Raw genomic sequence first — 19,780 nt, forward strand, 5'->3', positions numbered from 1 at the left:
GACAGGAGAAACTCCATCCCTGTTTAGTCAGCAGGAAGATGGAGTGACCACAGATGTTTGGGAAATGGAGGAGATGTGGGTGAGGGCAGCATCGATGGTAGAGGAAGGGAAACCCTGTTCTGGTACCTCTGATGTCCCGAAACATCCTGGGAACAGATGTGGTGGAGACAAAGGAACTGAGAAAAGGAATATGTCAGTGATAATGAACTTGATTCTAGTGAGCTGACATTTCCAATTACTCAGAACCTGTTGTTCCCCATGATTTCTACTGAAGTCATTGAGAATTGAACCTTAGCTATCCTTTAGCCTGAGAAATACATTCACTCATTGGCCACTTCATTATGTACAGCTGTACATCTGCTCATCAATACAAATATCAAATCAAACAATCATCTGGCAATCTGGCAGCAACTTAGTGCATAAAAGCATGCAGACATGGTCAAGAGGTTCAGTTGTTCAGACCAAACATCAGGATGGGGAAGAAATGGGACCTGAGTGACTTTGACCGTGGGATGACTGTTGGTGCAAGATGGGGTGGTTTGAGTATCTCAGAAACTGCTGATCTCCTGGGCTTTTCACAAACAACAGTCTCTAGAGTTTACAGAGAATGGTGTGAAAAACAAGAAGCATTCAGTGAGTGGAGTTCTGTTCTGTGGGTGAAAATGTCTTATTGATGAGAGAGGTCAGAGGAGAACGGCCAGACTGGTTCAAGCTGACAGGAAGGTGACAGTAACTCAAATAACCACACGTTACAACAGTGGTGTGCAGAAGAGCATCTCTGAGTGCACAACACGTTGAACCTTGAAGTGGGTGGGCTACAGCAGCAGAAGACCATGAACGTACACGCAGTGGCCGCTTTATTAGGTACAGGAGGTACATAATAAAGTGGCCTCTCAGGTTAACTGCCCGCCTCACCATTGGACGCGTTTGTTTACCTGACGTCAGTGTGCAGTTGACGTTCTCCAGAGCAACGTACAGGTAAAATGTTATGTTTGGGTGAGGAAAGCAGACAACTCCCTGGTCCTGAAGGTGCAGTGGACTCTCAAAATCAAGGTCGAGTTTACTGTCACCTGCCCAAGCCCACGTGCAATGAAAAACTTACTTGCTGCAGCATCACAATCAGAGACATAACATCCATTAAAATAAATTATACACAATTTTTACAGAGAAGGTCACAACCCGATCAAGTCCATCCCAGTGCACAACGGTGCTGAACTATAGCGATTGGGGTTGTCTCCGCTGGTTCAGGATCTGAATGGTTGAAAGGAAGCAGATGTTCTTGAACCTGTTGGTGTGGGACTTCATGCCTCTGTTCTCGATGGTCACTGTGAGAAGATGCCATGGCCTGGATGGTGGGGGGTCTCTGATGAAAGGTTTTGCCTCCTCAGCGTGGGGAGTGATGTGCCCATGACGTATTGGGCGGAGTCTGTGACTCCATGCTGCTTCTTACTTTCCTGCACATTCAAACTGCCGTACCAGACCACAACGTAACCAGTCAGTATACTCTCAACCTGTCAGTCCAACCCACAGGTTCACAGCTTCAAACCATGTTTATTGTCAAAGAATGTATAAATGATACGTCCTGAAATTTGTCTGCTCACAGTCAGTAACAATGTAAGAGACCTCAACACCCAATAAAAAAAAGACCAAAAGCCACTGTACAGAGAAAGAGAGAGTTGAAAACACAGATCACGCAAACTATAGAGGCAAGGTAACTGTATCCCGAACCAGACTGAGTCCTGGGTCCACTCCCGGAGCAGCCGGAGTAGGCACAAGCCTCGATCCCCAGTTCGTCACACCAGCGGGGCAAAAACGCACAGCAGCCAGATCAGCTCACAGCCTCGGCATCGCAGAGGAAAGAATGAACATTGGCGGGAAAGCGAGCAAAATCAGCCCCACCCTCGTCTCTGTACCCAACACTTGGGCTTCCAGTCTATCTGTGCCGGTGTTTAAATTGCCCACACGTCGGGTAGTGCCACGTTCCGGGACCTGGATCCCAGTGCCCCAATATGCTCGGGCCACCCAGCCCGACCTCCCATAATCGGCTAGGCGCTAGGAGCGATCCCAGCTGGCACCTGGGTCAGGTGGACAGGCATCAAAGCTGTTCCGCATCGACTCCTCCCCAAATTGTTCACTCCCTCTCCAGCAACGACACGAGCTCCGCCTGCGAACCCAGCTCGAGCACGTTGTGCTTCACAATGTCCCAGCACGGCTCATTCCCCGCAATAGTTCACCACAATTTCCTTTGGAAAAGATGTTTATAAGTAATCTCCAGTCGAATCTCTCGCCTTATGGTTTACCAATAAGCAGTCGCACACCTTTGGTGGCACCGTCTGCAGAAGCTTGTTAGAGAGATTGGTGTTGAGCTGAACCATTGCACTCTGTAAAGGTGAAGATCTTCAGATCAGCTTTACTTGTCACAGGTACATGAAAATACTCCGTGAACATGAACCAAATCAAATTAATGATGACTGCTGGACAGCCCACAACTGGTGCCATGTTTCCAGCATCATGCCCACAGCCCAGGAACCCTAAACCAATGTCGTTTTGGAAAGTGGAGCCCCTGGAGGAAACCCACCTGGTCACAGAGAGAACGTACAAACTCCTTACGCGTAGCAGCGGGATTCGAGCCCCGATCGGTAATCACTCGGTGCCGCAATGCATTGTGCTGACCCACTACAAGGCCATGCCACATATCAGTTGTTTGTGAGGCAATAGAGGGAGGCGGGTTGTATCCTGACTCAAACCCTGCACCGTGGTGTGGAATAGCAGAGAGGGGAAGTGATAGGTTGGTCTGAGTGATAGTAGTGAATGGACCTTCATCGGGACCCAGAGGGGCTCATAGGCCTCACAGCTCATAGAAGATGATAGAATGATTATGTTGAGTTAGAGTGTAGAATTATTTTCCTCATAGTTTATCTTTTCTATGCTTGCTTATAATTTTTATATAATCCCCTGTATGTGTGAAAGGATGGCGAGTTGAATGTATGTTTCTACCAAAGGAGGTGAAAGTCTCTCCTTCCCTTCACTGAACTGCAGCTCACCCTTGGGCAAGGTGTAGCACCTGCTTAGCCCCCAATCAGGGCCACGTGAAGCCATGGGAGCAGGTGGTGGATGGTCGTACGAGCAGCCGGTGCAGATCACAAGTCCTGGTTATGTGACCACTGACGCCAGGCAGACAATCTCTGAAGAGTATTGATAATGGCTGGGGTGACCCGTCTTGTAAAGACACTGCCCAGAAGAAGGCAATGGCAAACTATGCCACTGAATCTGACTGTTTCATAGTTTACTTCTTTTCATTTGAATGTCTTGTTGTTTCTTTATTTTATTTAGCGATGCAGCACAGTAACAGGCCCTCCTGGCTCAACGAGCCCATATTACCCAGTTACACACGTCACTAATTAACCTACTAACTGTAGGACTGTGAGATCTGGGAGGAAACCGGAGCACCCGCAGGAAATACACGCAATCACGGGGAGAACGTACAAACTCCTTACTGACAATGGCTGAATTAAACCTGAGTCACAGGCACTGTAATAGTATTAAGCTAACCTCTACACGACCATAAATCTGTCTAGTCTGAGCTACTCCTAATAAAGGTGACTATGACTTCTTTGCTCTTCAGTTTCTCATTCTTTGTTCTTGACCCATCAAGTCTGATGCTTCAATCTTGACTTCCAAAGAACCTCTGAATCACAATAGCACCAGATTCAATAACGATTTTATTCAGAGTTATTAAGATTTTAAAAATTCACAAATGTCGGAAATGCTTGGTAAAATCAGAATATGCTGAAAATACCCTGCAGGTCAGGCAGCATCTGGGGAGGTAGAAGCAAAAGTAGCCATTCAGATCAGCGAAGCTTCCTCAGAGAACCATTCCCTTAATATGTTGGCTCTGGTTCCTTCTCCACAGCCGCTGCCTGACCTGATGAGCGTTGCCAGCATCTTCAACTCTTTACTCCAGCTTTTCCATGTTTTATTTTGGATTTCCCGCAGCTCAGTGGCCACTTTACTAGGTGGAGGAGGAGCTCGGTGCTTTGGGAACCAAGTGTATATTTCACTTGGGGTCTCGGATATTCATTTTGTCTCTGCCAACACTGATCTCCAGTCCCTCACGACATTCAGCTTTTATTGAAGTCGCAATGTTTCATCTAATCCTTGCAATAAATGAAATCCGTGATCTTCCAAGATTCACTAACCATGTAAGCTAATGCTTTCGCATGTACCTGAGCTAACGACGACTCTCAGTAGGGCTTAAATATGTCAAAACTCTTCACTTTGAATACAGACTGTTCAGTCCACTTAAAACCCAAATAATTATTACTCTCATCATTTTTGATGTATTTACTTTTATTTATTGAGATCCAGCTTAGAACAGGCCCTTCTGGCCCTTCGAGCCCTGTTGCCCAGCAACTCCTGCGTTAGCCTCAGCTTCATCATGGGACAATTTACAATGACCAATTGACCTGCTAACTTGGATGTATTTAGACTGTGGAGGAAACTGGAACACCCAGGAGAAGACCATGCGGTCTCGGGGAGAACATATAAACCCCTTACAGACAGTGGCGTCAATTGAACCAGCGATGCTGGTGCTATAGAGTGTTATGCTAACCACTATGCTACGGTGCCACCCGCAATATTTCTCTCAATCCGATATTAGCCTTGTACCTGTGATGCTGGATTACACCAAAGCTTATGTAGCATCTGTGCCCCCAATTTACCCCCGCTCGCCTAGGGTGAACCGCCAACAGTGTAATACTTTGTGGTAAATACGGTGTAATGCCCCTCCCCCCCCCCAGTACACGCTCACAACACAAATATCAGACTATCACCAAAGGCGAGTAAATAATTACAACTTTATAGTTATTCCTTAGTGATGGGTTGGTAGGAACAGATAACCTAAAGGCGCCAAATCAGCAAGTTTATCAGTTTGTGCACAGAATACTTTAATATGTTGGAGCTCACGCCTCCGGTTCCATCCACAACAACCTTCCGAGCCTTTGGCCGCTGTTGGAACCGCCAATGTCCAGTATCTGCCGCCCTGGAACCGCTGTCGGCTCCCCACATGTCCGTCCTCCACGCTCGCCTCCTGACAAAGACAGCGAGCTCCCACTCAGCTCACACATACAAGATAGCGTAACAATTCTCCATTGGTTAGTTTCCCCTTATCTGCAGTTATAACCCAAACATTCCAGACACCGAAACCCATTACAGCATTACAGAGGAGCCGTTTTGTTAGCCTGAACAGTTAACACCACAGTTACTGGTACTGAGAGCCCTACACTTACAATCATTCTCATTAAGAGTGCAAATTGGGCCCATGCCATAATAATAACTTGATTTAATAATCGGGCTTGCTAACGTACACGGTGTGTGTGGGACTACCAACCTCAGTTTAACAGAGACCGAAGAGACTGCAGATGCCGAAATCTGAAGCAACACAAAATGCCAGAGGAATTGAACCGGTGAGGCAGCATCTGTGGAGGAAAATGGACAGTTGACGTTCAGGTTAACACCCTTCAGGTGCACAGGAAGACAGAGGGGAGACAGACAGAGATCCCTTCGCCACCACCCTCCCTTTACCCTCAGGAGAGCAGCAGTTTCCGAGATACTCAAACCACCCCATCTGGCACCAACAATCATTCCACAGTCAGAGTCACTTAGATCACATTTATCCCCCGTTCTGATGTCTGGTCTGAACAACAACTGAACCTCTTGACCATGTCTGTGTGCTTTTATGCATTGAGTTGCTGCCACATGATTGGCTGATTAGAAATTTACATTAACGAGCAGCTGTGCAGGTGTACCTAATGAAGTGGCCATTGAGGGAACATTATACGTTACATCTCAGTCACCAGGGTCATGTGAAGGTGGTGGACGGTCGTACGAGCAACCAGTGCAGATCACAAGTCCTGCTTATGTGACCACTGACGCCAGGCAGACAATCTCTGAAGAGTATTGATAATGGCTGGGGTCACCTGTCTTGTAAAAACACTGCCCAGAAGAAGACAATGGCAAACCACTTCTGTGGAAAAATTTGCAGCTGTGGAGGCAAAGTCATTGGTGTATTTAAGGCAGCAGTTAATAGATTCTTGATTGAACGAGGCATGAATGGATAAGTAGTGAAAGGCAGGAGAGTGGGGCTGAGAGGGAAAATGGATCAGCCATGATGAAGTGGCAGAGCAGACTGGATGGGCTGAATGGCCTAGTTCGGCTCTTCTATCTTATGATCTTATAAAACAGCCTGTCTTTGGGATGTGGGAGGATGTGGGAACCTGGGGGAAACCCAAAGGGCCAGCTTTTTATTCTGGCTTCTGGTCAGACCAGGCTGAACGGTTTCCCTTCAATTCACTTTGAAAGGGTCCAGGGGTTGGACAGATGAGTGAGCAGCTGTTGAGACAGTGTGCACCAGCAGGGTGGTAGGAATGGGGCAGCAGGGTGAGGGGGGGGGCACTGAAGAGGAAGATCTCCTGGTCCAACATCTGGCAGAATGAAGGCTGAGGCAGAAAGCATCTCCTCGCCCATCAACAACAGTAAACACCTCTGCCAACCCAGAAAGCCCATAGTCTTCATCAAAGCTGGAGACCAACCACATCCTCAGCCGAGATCGCCAGCAGGCCTGCTCACCACGTTGTCTGACGGGCAACTGGAAGTCAATCTGGGCAAGCAATTAAAGTTCCCTGACTTCATTGCATTATCATCCCTGGAGCCTGACGTGGTCATCTGTCAGAAACCTTGAAGCAAGAGGTCGTGGTGCAGCTGACAGTGCCTTGGGAAGACTGAATTGAGAAGGCATTCCAGTGTGAGAAAGCCAAATAGCAGGAGCTGGCAGAGCAGTGCCAGGGACAGGGGTGGAGGGCACGATGCCAGCCTATAGAGGTGGGGTGCAGAGGCTTTGCTGGCTGCTCTCTCTGCAGAACCCACTCTCTCCTTGGCCTTCTGGGGGCTGTAACAAAAAGATCTTCAGGGACATCACGGGGGGGTTCAGAGCTAGCCTCCAAATGGCTCTAGATCAAGAGGTGTAATCCGTGGACCAAGGCTGCTGGGATACAAGCCAGGGCCTGATCAACCCTGGGTGAGGGTATCTATGTTGGAATGGCAGAAAGACACCCACCACTCCAGGTAGCATTACTGATGATGTGTCCCAGCATCATGCCACTAATCCCACACACCTATCAGTGTTACTAATATTGCCTCTGAACATCACATCTGTGAACCAGGCAGAAAATTAAAGCAAAGTCACCAACAGAAGAGATTCTGAGACATTTAACTCCTCCAATGCGCGGGGCGGAGAGTGTTTGATTGCCATTGCCTCTGACCCAATGACTTCAGCGGAAAGAGCTTGGAGACGGGTGTGTTGTTCCCTTGGTGACCGCCAGAGGGGGCACGACGCCGACTATTTAATGCAGGTCCAACCAGAGTTGTCAAGCGGGCAGCGGAGGCAAGTCTGGGCGCAGCTGGCTGATAGGACAACATCTGGGCAGGAGGAAAGATCAGGAGCAGAAACCTTGGCAAATCACGGCCGGTCCGCGAGAGAAAAGTGTCTGTTTCCGTAAGTCCAGGAATTTTAAACGTGGCTATTATATTTGCCCGTGCTGAAATACCCGAGAGTCCAACAAGCGCACGGACGCCGTGGGGCGAGGGCGCAAATGTGCGTTCCTATTGAGAGTGCATTCTTTCACATGCGCCCGCTCCTCAGGTGATGTCTAGGATTCAGTTCGATTGTCCTCTGAGTGTTGTTGCGAGTAAGGTAGCGACTGGCAGCTCGAATGCGAAAATCCACTCAACTCTAAATGAAAATTAATATTCCATTGCGCTTTTAGGTAACGTTTTAACCTCGGCAATGTTTGACATGTTGGGACTGTGTCTAAGATACTGAATTTACTTCCAATTTTTTTTTGACGAATCGAAATATTGTTTCTCAATGATTAAAAATGTTTACTTAAACTACATAAAATGAAACGAGAAGCGAAAGTTTGAAATCGTGTTCCATTGGAAACTGCGGCTGAGCTAAAATGGGGTGAAACAGCAATAAATTACTATCCCCCCCCCACCCCACCGATCGCCCACTCAGCGACACTCAATCGTTTGTATTTGTGAAAAGACCTTAACGTTAATGGTTTCTCTTTCCGCAGATGGTGTCTGACCTGCTGAATCTTCTGAGCTTAAATCAGATGTCAGGCATTTTAAATTTTAGTTATTTTTACTTGTTCGGTGGGGGGTCGGCATGGTGAATCAGAGATTTGCATTCGATTCCGATGAGGAACGGTTAGAATTTAAGAGCTACGTTCAGTATAAATTGTCGGGATAAATTACAGAACGAAAAAAAAACTGCAGATGCTGGAAATCAGATATTTTTTTAAAAAAATTGAAAATGCTGGAAGCGCGCAGCAGGCCAGGCAGCGTCTGTGGGGAGAGAAGCAGTTAATGCTTCAGCTGGACTCTCCTTCCTCGGAAGAGCCACCAAATATTAAACACGAGGGATTATGCAGATGCTGGACATCCAGAGTGCTGGAGCAACACACAAAGTGCTGGAAGAATTCAGCAGGTCAGGCAGCATCTGCGGAGAGGAGCAAAGAATCGATGTTTCTGACCGAGACCCTTCATCAGGACTGGAGAGGAAGGGTGCTGAAGCCAGAATAATAACTTGGGGGTGAGGGTGAGGGTGGGGGGGGTAGGAGGGAGGGGGACGAGTAGGAGCTGGCCGGTGATGGGCGAGGCCAGGTGAGGTGGGTGGGTGGAGGCAGGGGGAGATGAAGTAAAAAGCTGGGAGGGGTTAGGTGGAAAAGGTAAAGGAATCTGATAGGAGGACCATGATCTCAGAATGGCGGCGCAGGCTCGAAGGGCCGAATGGTCTACTTTTGCACCTATTGTCTATAAGAGAGAGGACCATGGGAGAAAAGGGAACCAGAAGAGGTTCCAGACGGAGGTATGGGGAAAAGGGATGAGAGGAGGGCTAAAAATGTGGACTAGAAAAAGAGAGAAGGAGGAAGGGGAGGAAACGAAATGTTAAGTTTGTTTCTTGATCCAATTTCCTGACTATTGCCACCATCCGGAGACGCGGCATCGGGAGAATTTCGAACACAATTACAAGTGCATCGTTATAATTTCTTTTAATGGCAGTTAAACTCTTTTGGGACAAGATTTCTGAATTTGATGGAATGTTTCTACTGTTATCTCTCCGCAGGCGCCGAGAAAGGAATTTCGCCCACATTAAGGTTGAGACGGGGGGAGTCGCAGGTCCCACTGAAGCGGGCGGGAGTATCACGGCGTCGACAGGGTGCCCGAGTTTGCCTGTGTTCCCCGTCCGGTTCAGATTACTACCAAACAATGAAGTCCCAGTAATCCCAGGGGGCAAGCAACAATATACAGACTTCGGGATTGGAGAGGTCGGCAGCAACGGGGTGGGGGGGGGGGGGTGGGGAGAGAACCTGATTGACTTCATTAGAGCCGAAGAGGTCAATAGAAAGTTGGGAAGAGGGAGGGGAAGGGCTTATCGGGCCAGGAGGGACTGGGAAGCGAGGGGAGTATTGTCCAGTCAGTAGGGGTTGCCACTGCGAGGAGGAACAGAGAGATGGAGAGCTGGAACACGTCCCCGACCAACAGCACGGCCTACCAGGTCCCAGTGGTGGGCAGCACCAACGGCCAGTCGCAGTTCACGGGGCTGGAGCTGATCCAGTCGTATAAGCCCCTCATCGTGCCCTGCTACGTGCTGGTGGTCTTCATCGGAATCTTCGGCAACTACCTTCTGCTCTACGTCATCTGCAAGACCAAGAAGATGCACAACGTCACCAACTTCTTCATCGGCAACCTGGCCTTCTCCGACATGCTGATGTGCGCGACCTGCGTGCCCTTCACGCTCGCCTACGCCTTCCACCCGCGAGGCTGGGTCTTCGGCAAGTTCATGTGCTACTTCGTGTTCCTGATGCAGCCCGTGACGGTGTACGTGTCCGTCTTCACCCTGACAGCCATCGCCGTGGACAGGTAATTGTCAGCTCGCCCCTGCCCGGAGTGGTAGAGGCTGAGGGGTGACCCGATAGAAATCCAGATAGATAGATAGATCTGATAGAGCCCCAGACAGCCGATACCTTTCGCCCGGGGTTGAAATGTCAAATACTAGAGGGCTTGCATTGAAGGTCAAAGCAGACGTTCAGGTCAAGTTTTGTTTTACACAGAGCAATCACAGGGGATTCTGCAGACGCTGGAAATCCAGAGCACCATACACGGAATGCTGGAGGAGCTCTGCAGGCCGGGCAGGGGTTCCCAACCCGGGGTAAACGACCCTTCAGTTGCGGCCAAGAACGTCGACTGCACTCTTTTCCAAGGATGCTGCCTGGCCTGCTGAGCTCCTCCAGCATTTTGTGTGTGTCGCTCAACCCTTTGCTCAATGGTGTTGATCCAGGCGTAAAAAAAATGGTTGGGAACCCCTGACGGAGGCGAATAAACGTTTGGGCCGAGACCCGTTGGCAGGACAGGTTAATTTCCCATCTCCACTGCCCGCAATGATTCCCTATTCATGCAACATGTTGATGAAGTCTTCATTTGTGATCGTTTTGTCATTTAACCCATGGAGTCTAGGCATTAATTCATCCGTGCTTCAATCTTTCCGAGATGGGTCCGTCCTCCCTGACACGTTTTTATTCCCGTGAAGTAAGTGAACTGTGGACGTGGAGAGGATGGGTCTTCTCGGGGAAGTAAGGGTCAATATTTGAAAAAAACAGTCAGGGTCCCCCTTCTTGGACGGACATGAGCCGCTAGTTTTTCCCCCTCGGTCCGCCTCATCACGGGCACCGGCCTCCCCGGCATTCAATGAGCAAATCTCACAAAGGCGGCGACAATCGCTGCTGTAATTTACCGTTTTTATCATATGTACTGCAGCACACTGCTGCCACATAGCAATAAATTTCACATCTTATGTCCACAACCACGAGAAAGTCTGCCGACGCGGGGAATCCAGGGCAACACACACAAAATGCTGGGAGGGACTCGGCAGGTCGGGCAGCGTCTGTGGAAATGAATAAAGAGTCGATGTTTCGGGCCGAGACCCTTCAGCAGGACCGGGAAGGAAGACGCTGGTGATATTAAACCTGATTCTGATTCTGAACAGTCTTTGTGAATTCGGAAACAATGAGAGAAGCCAGAGGAACTCAGCAAGTCAGGTGACATCTATGCTGAGGAATAAACAGCTGACCCCCTCATCAGGACTGGAAAGGGAGGGGGCAGCGGCCGGAATAGAAAGGTGGGTGTGTGCAGGAGAAGGAGTAAAGGTGGCAGGACTGTTTGCTGCCCTCTCCTAGTAGGCTCCTCCTTCTCCCGACCTTTACCTCTACACCAATCAGCTCCCCGGCTTTCCCCTCCCCAGACCCACCTTCCCCCTCACCTGTCACCTGCCAGCTTGTACTCCATTGTACCCCGGTTCAATTCCCGCCACGGTCTGTAAGGAGTTTGTGCGTTGGGTGCTCCACCTTCTTCCCCCTTCCTTTCCTGTTGTGACGAAGGGTCTCGGCCTGAAATGCCAACTATTTATTCCCCTGCACAGACGCTGCCTGATCTGCTGAGTTCCTCCAGCATTTTGTGTGTGTGTATTGTTCTGGATTTCCTATCTGTGGTGTTTGGAAACTGTGATTGTTTTTTAAGTAAATATGCACACAGTAGGCAAGGAGATGAAAAATTATCATGGAGAAGGAATAGTCAGAACAGTTATTAATGACCCTCACCATCCAGGGACATGTTACTAGCACTGGGGAAGAGTACAGGAGCCTGGGGGCACTCAGCATTTCAGGAACAGCTTCTTCCCTCCTTATTAATTTATTAAGATACAGCAAAGAACAGGCCATTCTGGTCCTTTGAGCCAGCAGCTCCAATTTAACCCTCGCCTAATCACAGGACAATTTACAATGACCAGTTAAGCTGCTGACCAGAGAACCGGGAGGAAACCCGCCAGCTCACGGGGAGAACGCACAAACTCCTTACAGACTGTGGCGGGAATTGAACCGGGATTGTTGGTACTTTAAATGGTTGTGCTAACCACTATGCTATGTCGTTTTCTGTGCAGTCCGGGAACCCTGCTTCACTTTTCCTCTTTCGCATTACTTAGTTATAGTTTCACAGTAGCAGAGTCATTTTTTGCGTTGCACTGTACTGTACTGCTGTCGAAAGACAACAAATTTAACGACGCATGTGTATGGCCAGTGTGCCTGTCTTTTGCACAGCACTGTATTTGTTAGAGTGGAGTGGAGAGCATGTTTGTAAATCTGGCAAGAGCAGAGTGTTGGGAATGCTGAGGGAGGAGTGCCGCAGGTGTGGGGCAGGTGGCAGAGGAGTGCCAAGGGTGGGGAGGTGGCAGAGGAGTGCCAAGGGTGGGGAGGTGGCAGAGGTGTGTTGCAGGTGTGGGGCAGGTGGCAGAGGAGTGCCAAGGGTGGGGAGGTGGCAGAGGAGTGCCAAGGGTGGGCAGGTGGCAGAGAAGTGCCAAGGGTGGGGAGCTGACACACCCAGCTCTGAGACACCAGGCAAGCTCATTTGATTCGAAACAATTGATCTATTGAGCGTTACAGAATGTCTCTCTAGTACTTCCCCTTTTCCCAACCATGACTCCTCTCTCCCTGCTCCCTTGCTTCTCTCAGTCCACAACAGAGACCCAGATCAGAATCAAGTTTATCATCACTCAAATACAGTATGTCATGAAATTAGATTTTATTAGCGGCAGCAGTACAGTACATAAAATTACTACAATCTGTGATAATAAACCTGATTCTGATCATATTAAATATCGCAACAGGTTTGAAGTGGTCTAACCTGTTATTAGGTTGTGCATTCATGCATCCATAATAAACAGAGGCCTGGGAAAGTAATCCTCTACACGTTGTACTGAGCAGAATGTACATTACGGAAGCTTTGGGTGCTAATTAGAATTCTCTGGTGCGAGCTACCGACAAGATGAAACAAAAGAATGAGATCTCAGTGAGTTGAGTTTTGAAGGCCGTCCAGAGTGGATGTGGTTCTGATCAGCTGCTGCGGGGAAAAGGTGATTTCATTTGGAGCAGTAAACGTTACTCCCATCATCTCCGTTGGAGGAATATTGTTGATCCTTAATATTACCTCTTTTTCCAGATATTAGAACATAGAACAGGAACAGGCCCTTCAGCCCACAATCTTGTGCTGATCCAATTAAATTAATTATCAAATGGCCACCTAAACTAACTCTTCTGCCCAGACATTGTCCGTATACCTCCATTTTTTCTCACATTAATCTAAACATCTCTCAGAAGTCCTGAAGTTATCTGCCTCTACCAGCGCCCCAGGCTGCGCATTCCCGGAACCCAACATTCTCCGTGTAAAATACTTGTCCATCACATCTCCTTTGAAATTGCCCCCTCTCGCTACTGACTAGTCCTACTAACCCCACAATGAATTCAGACGAGAAGGAGGCCATTCGTACCATCAGGTAGGGGACTATCTTTTTGAAAAATCAATCTGACTGTTTCATCTCCTCTATCCACAGATCCCCAAACCCTTTACCTAAACGGTTTGTTGGTTCCTCTTCTAAAGAATCTTCTTGAACCTAGCTTCTCTCAAAATTCACACTATACACATTCCAAGTCCCAACAACGCTGGGCAGGAAAAGCACTCTAATCTTCTGTAACTGGTGCACTCTAGTTATTTTTTTTTAGAGGCGCAGCACACAATCAGGCCCTTCCAGCGCAACGAGACCCAATTACACCTATGCGACCAATTAACTTACTATCGGTACGTCTTTGGAATGTGGGAGGAAACCCACGCGGTCACAGGGAGAATGTACAAACTCCTTACGGGGAAAGGCGTAAATTAACCTGGGTCACCGGTGCTGTGATATTATTATGCTAATGTCACGTGACTGGCTGCCCCAGTACTTCTACCAATGGAATCCTGATGGTGGCAATGAGAAGAGGCTTGGGTGATGGATATTGCCTTCGCTCCTTGAAGATGACCTGGATAGTATGGAGGCTAGTGCCCATGATGGAGCTGACTGAGTTGACAGCTCTCTGCAACTTTTTCCAATCCTGTGCCGTGGCCCCTCCATACCAGATGGCGATGCAGCCAGTTAAGATGCTCTCTGCAGTACATCTGTAGAAATGTGTCTTTGGGAAGAGGGCATGGAGGGTGACGGAGGTCCTTAATGATGGACGCTGCCTTTTTGAGGCATCGCTCCTTGAAGATATCCTCCACGCTGGGGAGGCTGGTGCCCATGAAGGACTGACTGAATTCACAACTTTCTGCACCTTTTTCCGGTCCTGTGTAGTAGCACCTCCTCCCCCAACCCATGCCAGACGGTGAAGCAATCTAGTTAGATTGCTCTCCACAATACGTCAGTACAAATTTGCGTGTGTCTTTGGTGACATACCAAATCTCCTCAAACTCCTAATGAAATATAGCCACTGTTGGGCTTTGTTTTTAACTGCATCACTATGTTGAGCTCAGGCTGGATCCTCAGGGACGTTGACAGCCAGGAACTTGAAACTTCACACCCTTTCCACTTCTGACCCCTCAACGAGGACTGGTGTGAGTCCCCTGGACTCCTGCTTCCTGAAGTCCACAAGCAATTCCTTGGTCTTATCGAGGTTGTTGCTCGTGACACCAGCTGATCCCTCGCTCCTGTACACCTCCTCATCCCCATCTGAAACTCTGCCAACAATGGGTGCTGTCGTTGACAAATTTATAGATGGCATTTGAGCTGTGCCTGGTCGCACAATCGTGGGTGTGGAGAGAGTGGAGCAGTGGGCTGAGCATGCGCGCTGGTGTTGACTGTCTGTGAGGAGAAGATGTCATTTCCGTTCCTCACCGACTGTGATCTCCCGGTGAGGAAGTCAAGGATCCAGTTGCAGAGGCCCAGGATCTGGGGCTTGTTGATTGGAAATGAGGGCATGATTGTGTTGAATGCTGAGCTGTAGTCAACAAACAGCAGCCTGGCCAGGGTGAGCCAAGAATGGGTGGAGGGCCAGTGAGACTGCATCTGCAGTAGACCTTGTTGTGGCCATAAGCCCAATTGCAGCAAGTTCAGATCCTTTCTCAGGCAGGAGTTGATTCTAGCCAAGAGCAGCCTCTCAAAGTGGATGTGAGTGCCCCTGGGTGATAGCTGCTGAGGCAAGTCTCCGGCACTGGCACCCATTTCAAGCAGGTGGGGGCCTCTGACTACAGCAGTGAGAGATTGAAGTTGCCCTTGAACACTCCTGCCAGTTGGTTGGCTCAGGTTTTCAGAGCCCTACATCAGGGCCTGACACCTTGTGAGGGTTCGCCCGTGTGATGTCAGCCTCCAAGGCAGACCACAGGGTCACCGGATCCTCCCTTTTGAAGTATGCATAAAAGGTGTTGAGCTCATCTGGGAGTGAAGCATCACGGGGATTTATGATGTTAGGTTTCATTTTGTAGACAGTAGTGGCCTGCAAACCCAGCCAGAGCTGACGTGCATCCGGTTCTGCCTCTAACCTCAATCAGAAATGTTTATTCACCTTTAAAATTGCCTTCCTTGGGCCGTACCTGGGCGACTTGTACAGTTCGGGGTCACCGGTCTCGACTGCCACAGATCCAGCTTTCAGCAGACCCCTAGTACAGCTTCCGGCTTGGGTATTTCTGGTATGTTCTCAAACGCACACACTTATCCACACAGGTCTTGATAAAGTTGGTGACAGCTGTGGCGTATTTAATCAGACTCGAAGATGAAACCCTGAGTATTGTCCAGTCTACTGACTCAAAATAGTCCTGTAAGCACTCCTCCACCTCTGTGACCACTGCAAGAACAATAATTGAGGGACTTCCTCCCCCAACCCGGCCCATCCCTACACTATGGTACACACAAAATTCTGGAGGAACTTAGCAGGTCAGGCAGCATCTACGGGAGAAGAATAAACAGACCTTTTGGGCTAAGAGCCTTCCCCGAGATTGAGAAGGAAGGGGGAAGATGCCAGAATAAATAAGTCATTCTGACGTGTCGATCTGTGGGCCTCTTGTGACCTGAGATGGTGGAGTCGATTATTAAGGATAAGACTCAGGGCACTTGGAGGCATAGATTTCCTTAAGGATTAATTACTTGAATTTCTTTAAGGGAAATTCTTGCCTGACAAATCTGTTAGAATTCTCTGTGAAGAAGTATTAAGCAGGATATTCAAAGGAGAATCAATAGGTATTATGTACTGTGCTTGGATTTTCAGAAGGCATTTGAAAGGTGCCACATACGAGGCTGCTTAACAAGCTACGAGCTCATAGTATTACAGGAAGGATTCTAGCATGGATAAAGCAGTGGCTGATTGGCAGGGGGCAAAGAGTGGGGATAAAGGGAGCCTTTTCTGGTCGGCTGCTGTAACGTAGTTTTCCTCAGGAGTCGGTGTTGGGACCGATTCTTTTTACGTTATACGTAAATGATGGAATTGATGGCTTTGTTGCAAAGTTTGCAGACGATATGAAGATAGGTGGAGGAGCAGATAGTTTTGAGGAAGCAGAGGGACTATTTTCCAGAAGAGAGAAAATACAAAAAACTGAGGTGCAAAGGAACTTGTGTGTCCCTGTGCAGGATTCCCTCAAGTTTAATTTGCAGTTGAATCTTTGAGGAGGGCAAATTCAATGTTAGCATTCATTTCAAGGGGACAAGAATATAAAAGCAAGGATGTAATGTTGAGACTTTATAAAGCACTGGTGAGGCCTCACTTGGAGTATTGTCAGCAGTTTTAGGTCCTTATCTTAGAAAGGATGGGCTGACACTGGAGAGGGTTCAAAGGAGGCTCACGAAAATGATTTTATGATTGAATGGCTTGTCATATGAAGAGTGTTTGATGGCTCTGGGCCTGTATTCCCTGGAGTTCAGAAGAACGAGGGGTGACTTCATTGAAACCTATCGAATGGTGAAAGGCTGTGATAGAGTGGATGTGGAGAGGATGTTTCCTATGGTGGGAGAGTCTAAGGCCAGGAGACACAGCCTCAGAATAGAGGAGCGTCCTTTTAGAACAGAGATGAGGAGGAATTGCTTTTGCCACGGAGTGGTGAATCTGTGGAATTCTTTGCCACAGGCAGCTGTGGAGGCCAAGTCTTTATGTATGTTTAAGGCAGAGGTTGATAGATTCTTGATTGGATATGGGGAGAAAGCAGGAGATTGGGCTGAGAGGAAGCTGTGGTGAAATGGTGGAGCAGGCTTGTTGGGATTAGTGGCCCTAATTCTGCTCCTATATCTTATGGTCTTTAATAATGTAGGAAAATATATTTCTGGTTAGTTAGGAGTTTTTTTCTCAGATCAGAATTGACTAATACAAAGGGGCATAATTTTAAGGTGATTGAAGGAAAGTATAGGGAGATGTCAGAGATAGTATTTTTGTACAGAGCGGTGGGTGTGTGGAAAGTGCAACGGGAATCTAACCGGAAGACCACAATCTGTGCAGACCGGTTTAACGCCTGCTCCTTGCTGACAATCAACCCTGGTGCACCTCAGGGGTGTGTGCTTAGTCCACTGCTCTGCTCTCTATATACACGTGACTGTGTGGCCAGCATAGCTCAAATGCCATCTGTAAATTTGCTGACAATACAACCAGTGTTGATAGAATCTCAGATGGAGATGAAAGAAAGCTAGTTGAGTGCTGTCACAGCAACAACCTTGCACTCAATGACAGTAAGAGTAAAGAGCTGATTGTGGACTTCAGGAAGGGCAAGATGAGGGAACAAACCAATCCTCATAGAGGGATCAGGAGTGGAGAGAGTGAGCAGCTTCATGTTCCTGGCTGTCAAGATCTCTGAGGATCCCAACATATCGATACAGCTGCAAAGAAGGCAAGACAGCGGCTATATTTCATTAGGAGTTTGAGGAGATTTGGTTTGGCACCTAATACACTCAAAAACCTCTACGGCTGAACTGTGGAGAGCATTCTGACAGGATGGATCACTGTCTGGGATGGGGGAGGGGCTACCGCACAGGACTGAAAGAAGCTGCAGAGAGTTGTAAAATTAGTCAGCTTCATGGGTATCAGCCTCTGTAGTATCCAAGATCTCTGTCTCAGAAAGGTTGCATCCATCATTAAGGATTCCCATCACTCAGGACATGCCCTCTTCTCATTGCAGCTGTCAGGAAGGCTAAGTTTCATGAGGAGTTTGAAGAAATTTGGTTTGTCGCCTAAAACACTCAAAAACCTCTATAAATGTGCCACGGAGAGCACTCTGACTGGGGTTGGGGGGGCGTGGGGGGGAATGCTATTGCACAGGACCAAAAGAAGCTAGGGAAAGTTGTAAAGTTAGTGAGCTCCATCTTGGGTACTGGCCTCTGTACAATCCAAGACATCTTCAAGGAGCGGTGCTTCAGAAAGCCAACGTCCATTTTTAGAGACCCACATCACCCAGGGCATACCCTCTTCTCATTAATCCCATCAGGAAGGAGGTACAGAAGCCTGAGGGCACACACTCAGAGATTCAAAAACAGCTTCTTCCCCTCTGCCATCCGATTCCTAAATGGACATTGAACCCATGAACACTACCTCACTTTTTTCAAAATATATATGACTTCTGTTTTTGCACTATTTCTAATCTGTTCAATATATATATATGTATATTGTATATGTATACTTACTGTAATTGCTTTTCTTATTTATTTTCATCTTTCAATATTATGTATTGCATTGTATTGCTGCCGCTAAGTTAACAAATTTCATGACACATGCCGGTGATATTAAACCTGATTCTGAGTCTGTCAGGGTGGAGGTAGAGGCAGGTACATTATAAACTCTTAAATAGGCACATGGACGATAGAAAAATGATGGGCTATTTGAGAGGAAAGTGCTAGGTTGATCTTGGAGTATTCTTAAGGGTCGGCACAATATTGTGGGACGAAAGGCCTGTACTGTGCTGGAATGTTCTATGATACGTGTTAGGAGAGTGTTTGATTCTGAAAGTCTGAGGTTCAAATTGCAATAGGATCCAATTTGGCTTTTCTGTCCAGAATTGCGAGGAATAGCGGTGTTGGTTAAGCTGGCTCTTATGACCAGAGGCTGTGTCGGCTCTGATCCAGCGAGGTTTCCTGGCCCAGCCCAGTCTCCTGCTCAGGTCAACACCTTTGATTTCCTAAGAGACGATCACATCTGGGTTAACTGGGTGGGGGAGACAACTTCTCTCTCTGGTCCATCAGGAGTTTCCAGGCATAGTGAAGACCGATGACCGGTTTGCAATTCCGTTTACAAATGTAAACTGACTCTCAATCCTCACTATCTCTGGAATGATAACCACACACACAGCCATGGCTGTTTCTTATAAAATCTGTGATCAAGTTGTTGCTTCACAGACAATGATGGCATGAACATCAATTTCTCTAACTTCCGGTAATTTCTCCACATTCCCCCCACCACCTTCTCTGTTTTTCCCATTCCATATTCCGGTTCCCCTCTTACCTCTTCTCTCCATCTGCCCATCTCTTCCCTTCTGGGGTCTCTCCTCCTTCCCTTACTCTCATGGTCCACTGTCCTCTCCTATCAGATTCCTTCTTCATCAGCCTTTTCCCTCTTCCACCTATCACCTCCCAGCTTCTTATTTTGTCCTACCTTCCCCCCTCAGCTGGTCTTGCCTATCACCTGCCAGCTTATACTTCTTCCAATCCCCACCCCCAGCTTCTTAATTTAGCTTCAGTCTCCTTCCTTCCTGGTCCTGATGAAGGGGCTTGGCCCATAAGTTGCTGGTTAATTCCTCTCCATAGATATTGCTTGACCTGCTAGAGTTCCTCCAACATCTTGTGTGTGTTACTATTTAAAACAAGTGTTTGGTTAGAACTGTTAAGTCTACA

At 48.0% G+C, this 19,780-nt stretch overlaps 1 protein-coding gene across 1 annotated transcript in view; it reads left to right on the forward strand.

The window, feature by feature from the left end:
• The first annotated feature begins 9,574 nt into the window (after window positions 1-9,574).
• Window positions 9,575-19,780, forward strand: part of LOC132402107 (prolactin-releasing peptide receptor-like) — a 13,257-nt gene continuing 3,051 nt past the window's right edge. The window contains exon 1 of the mRNA XM_059985110.1: window positions 9,575-9,984. Coding sequence (XP_059841093.1) covers window positions 9,575-9,984 — 410 coding nt within the window. The remainder of the gene's footprint in view (window positions 9,985-19,780) is intronic.

The sequence above is a fragment of the Hypanus sabinus genome, chromosome 1, assembly GCF_030144855.1.
Source record: "Hypanus sabinus isolate sHypSab1 chromosome 1, sHypSab1.hap1, whole genome shotgun sequence".
Classification (NCBI taxonomy): Eukaryota; Metazoa; Chordata; class Chondrichthyes; order Myliobatiformes; family Dasyatidae; genus Hypanus; species Hypanus sabinus.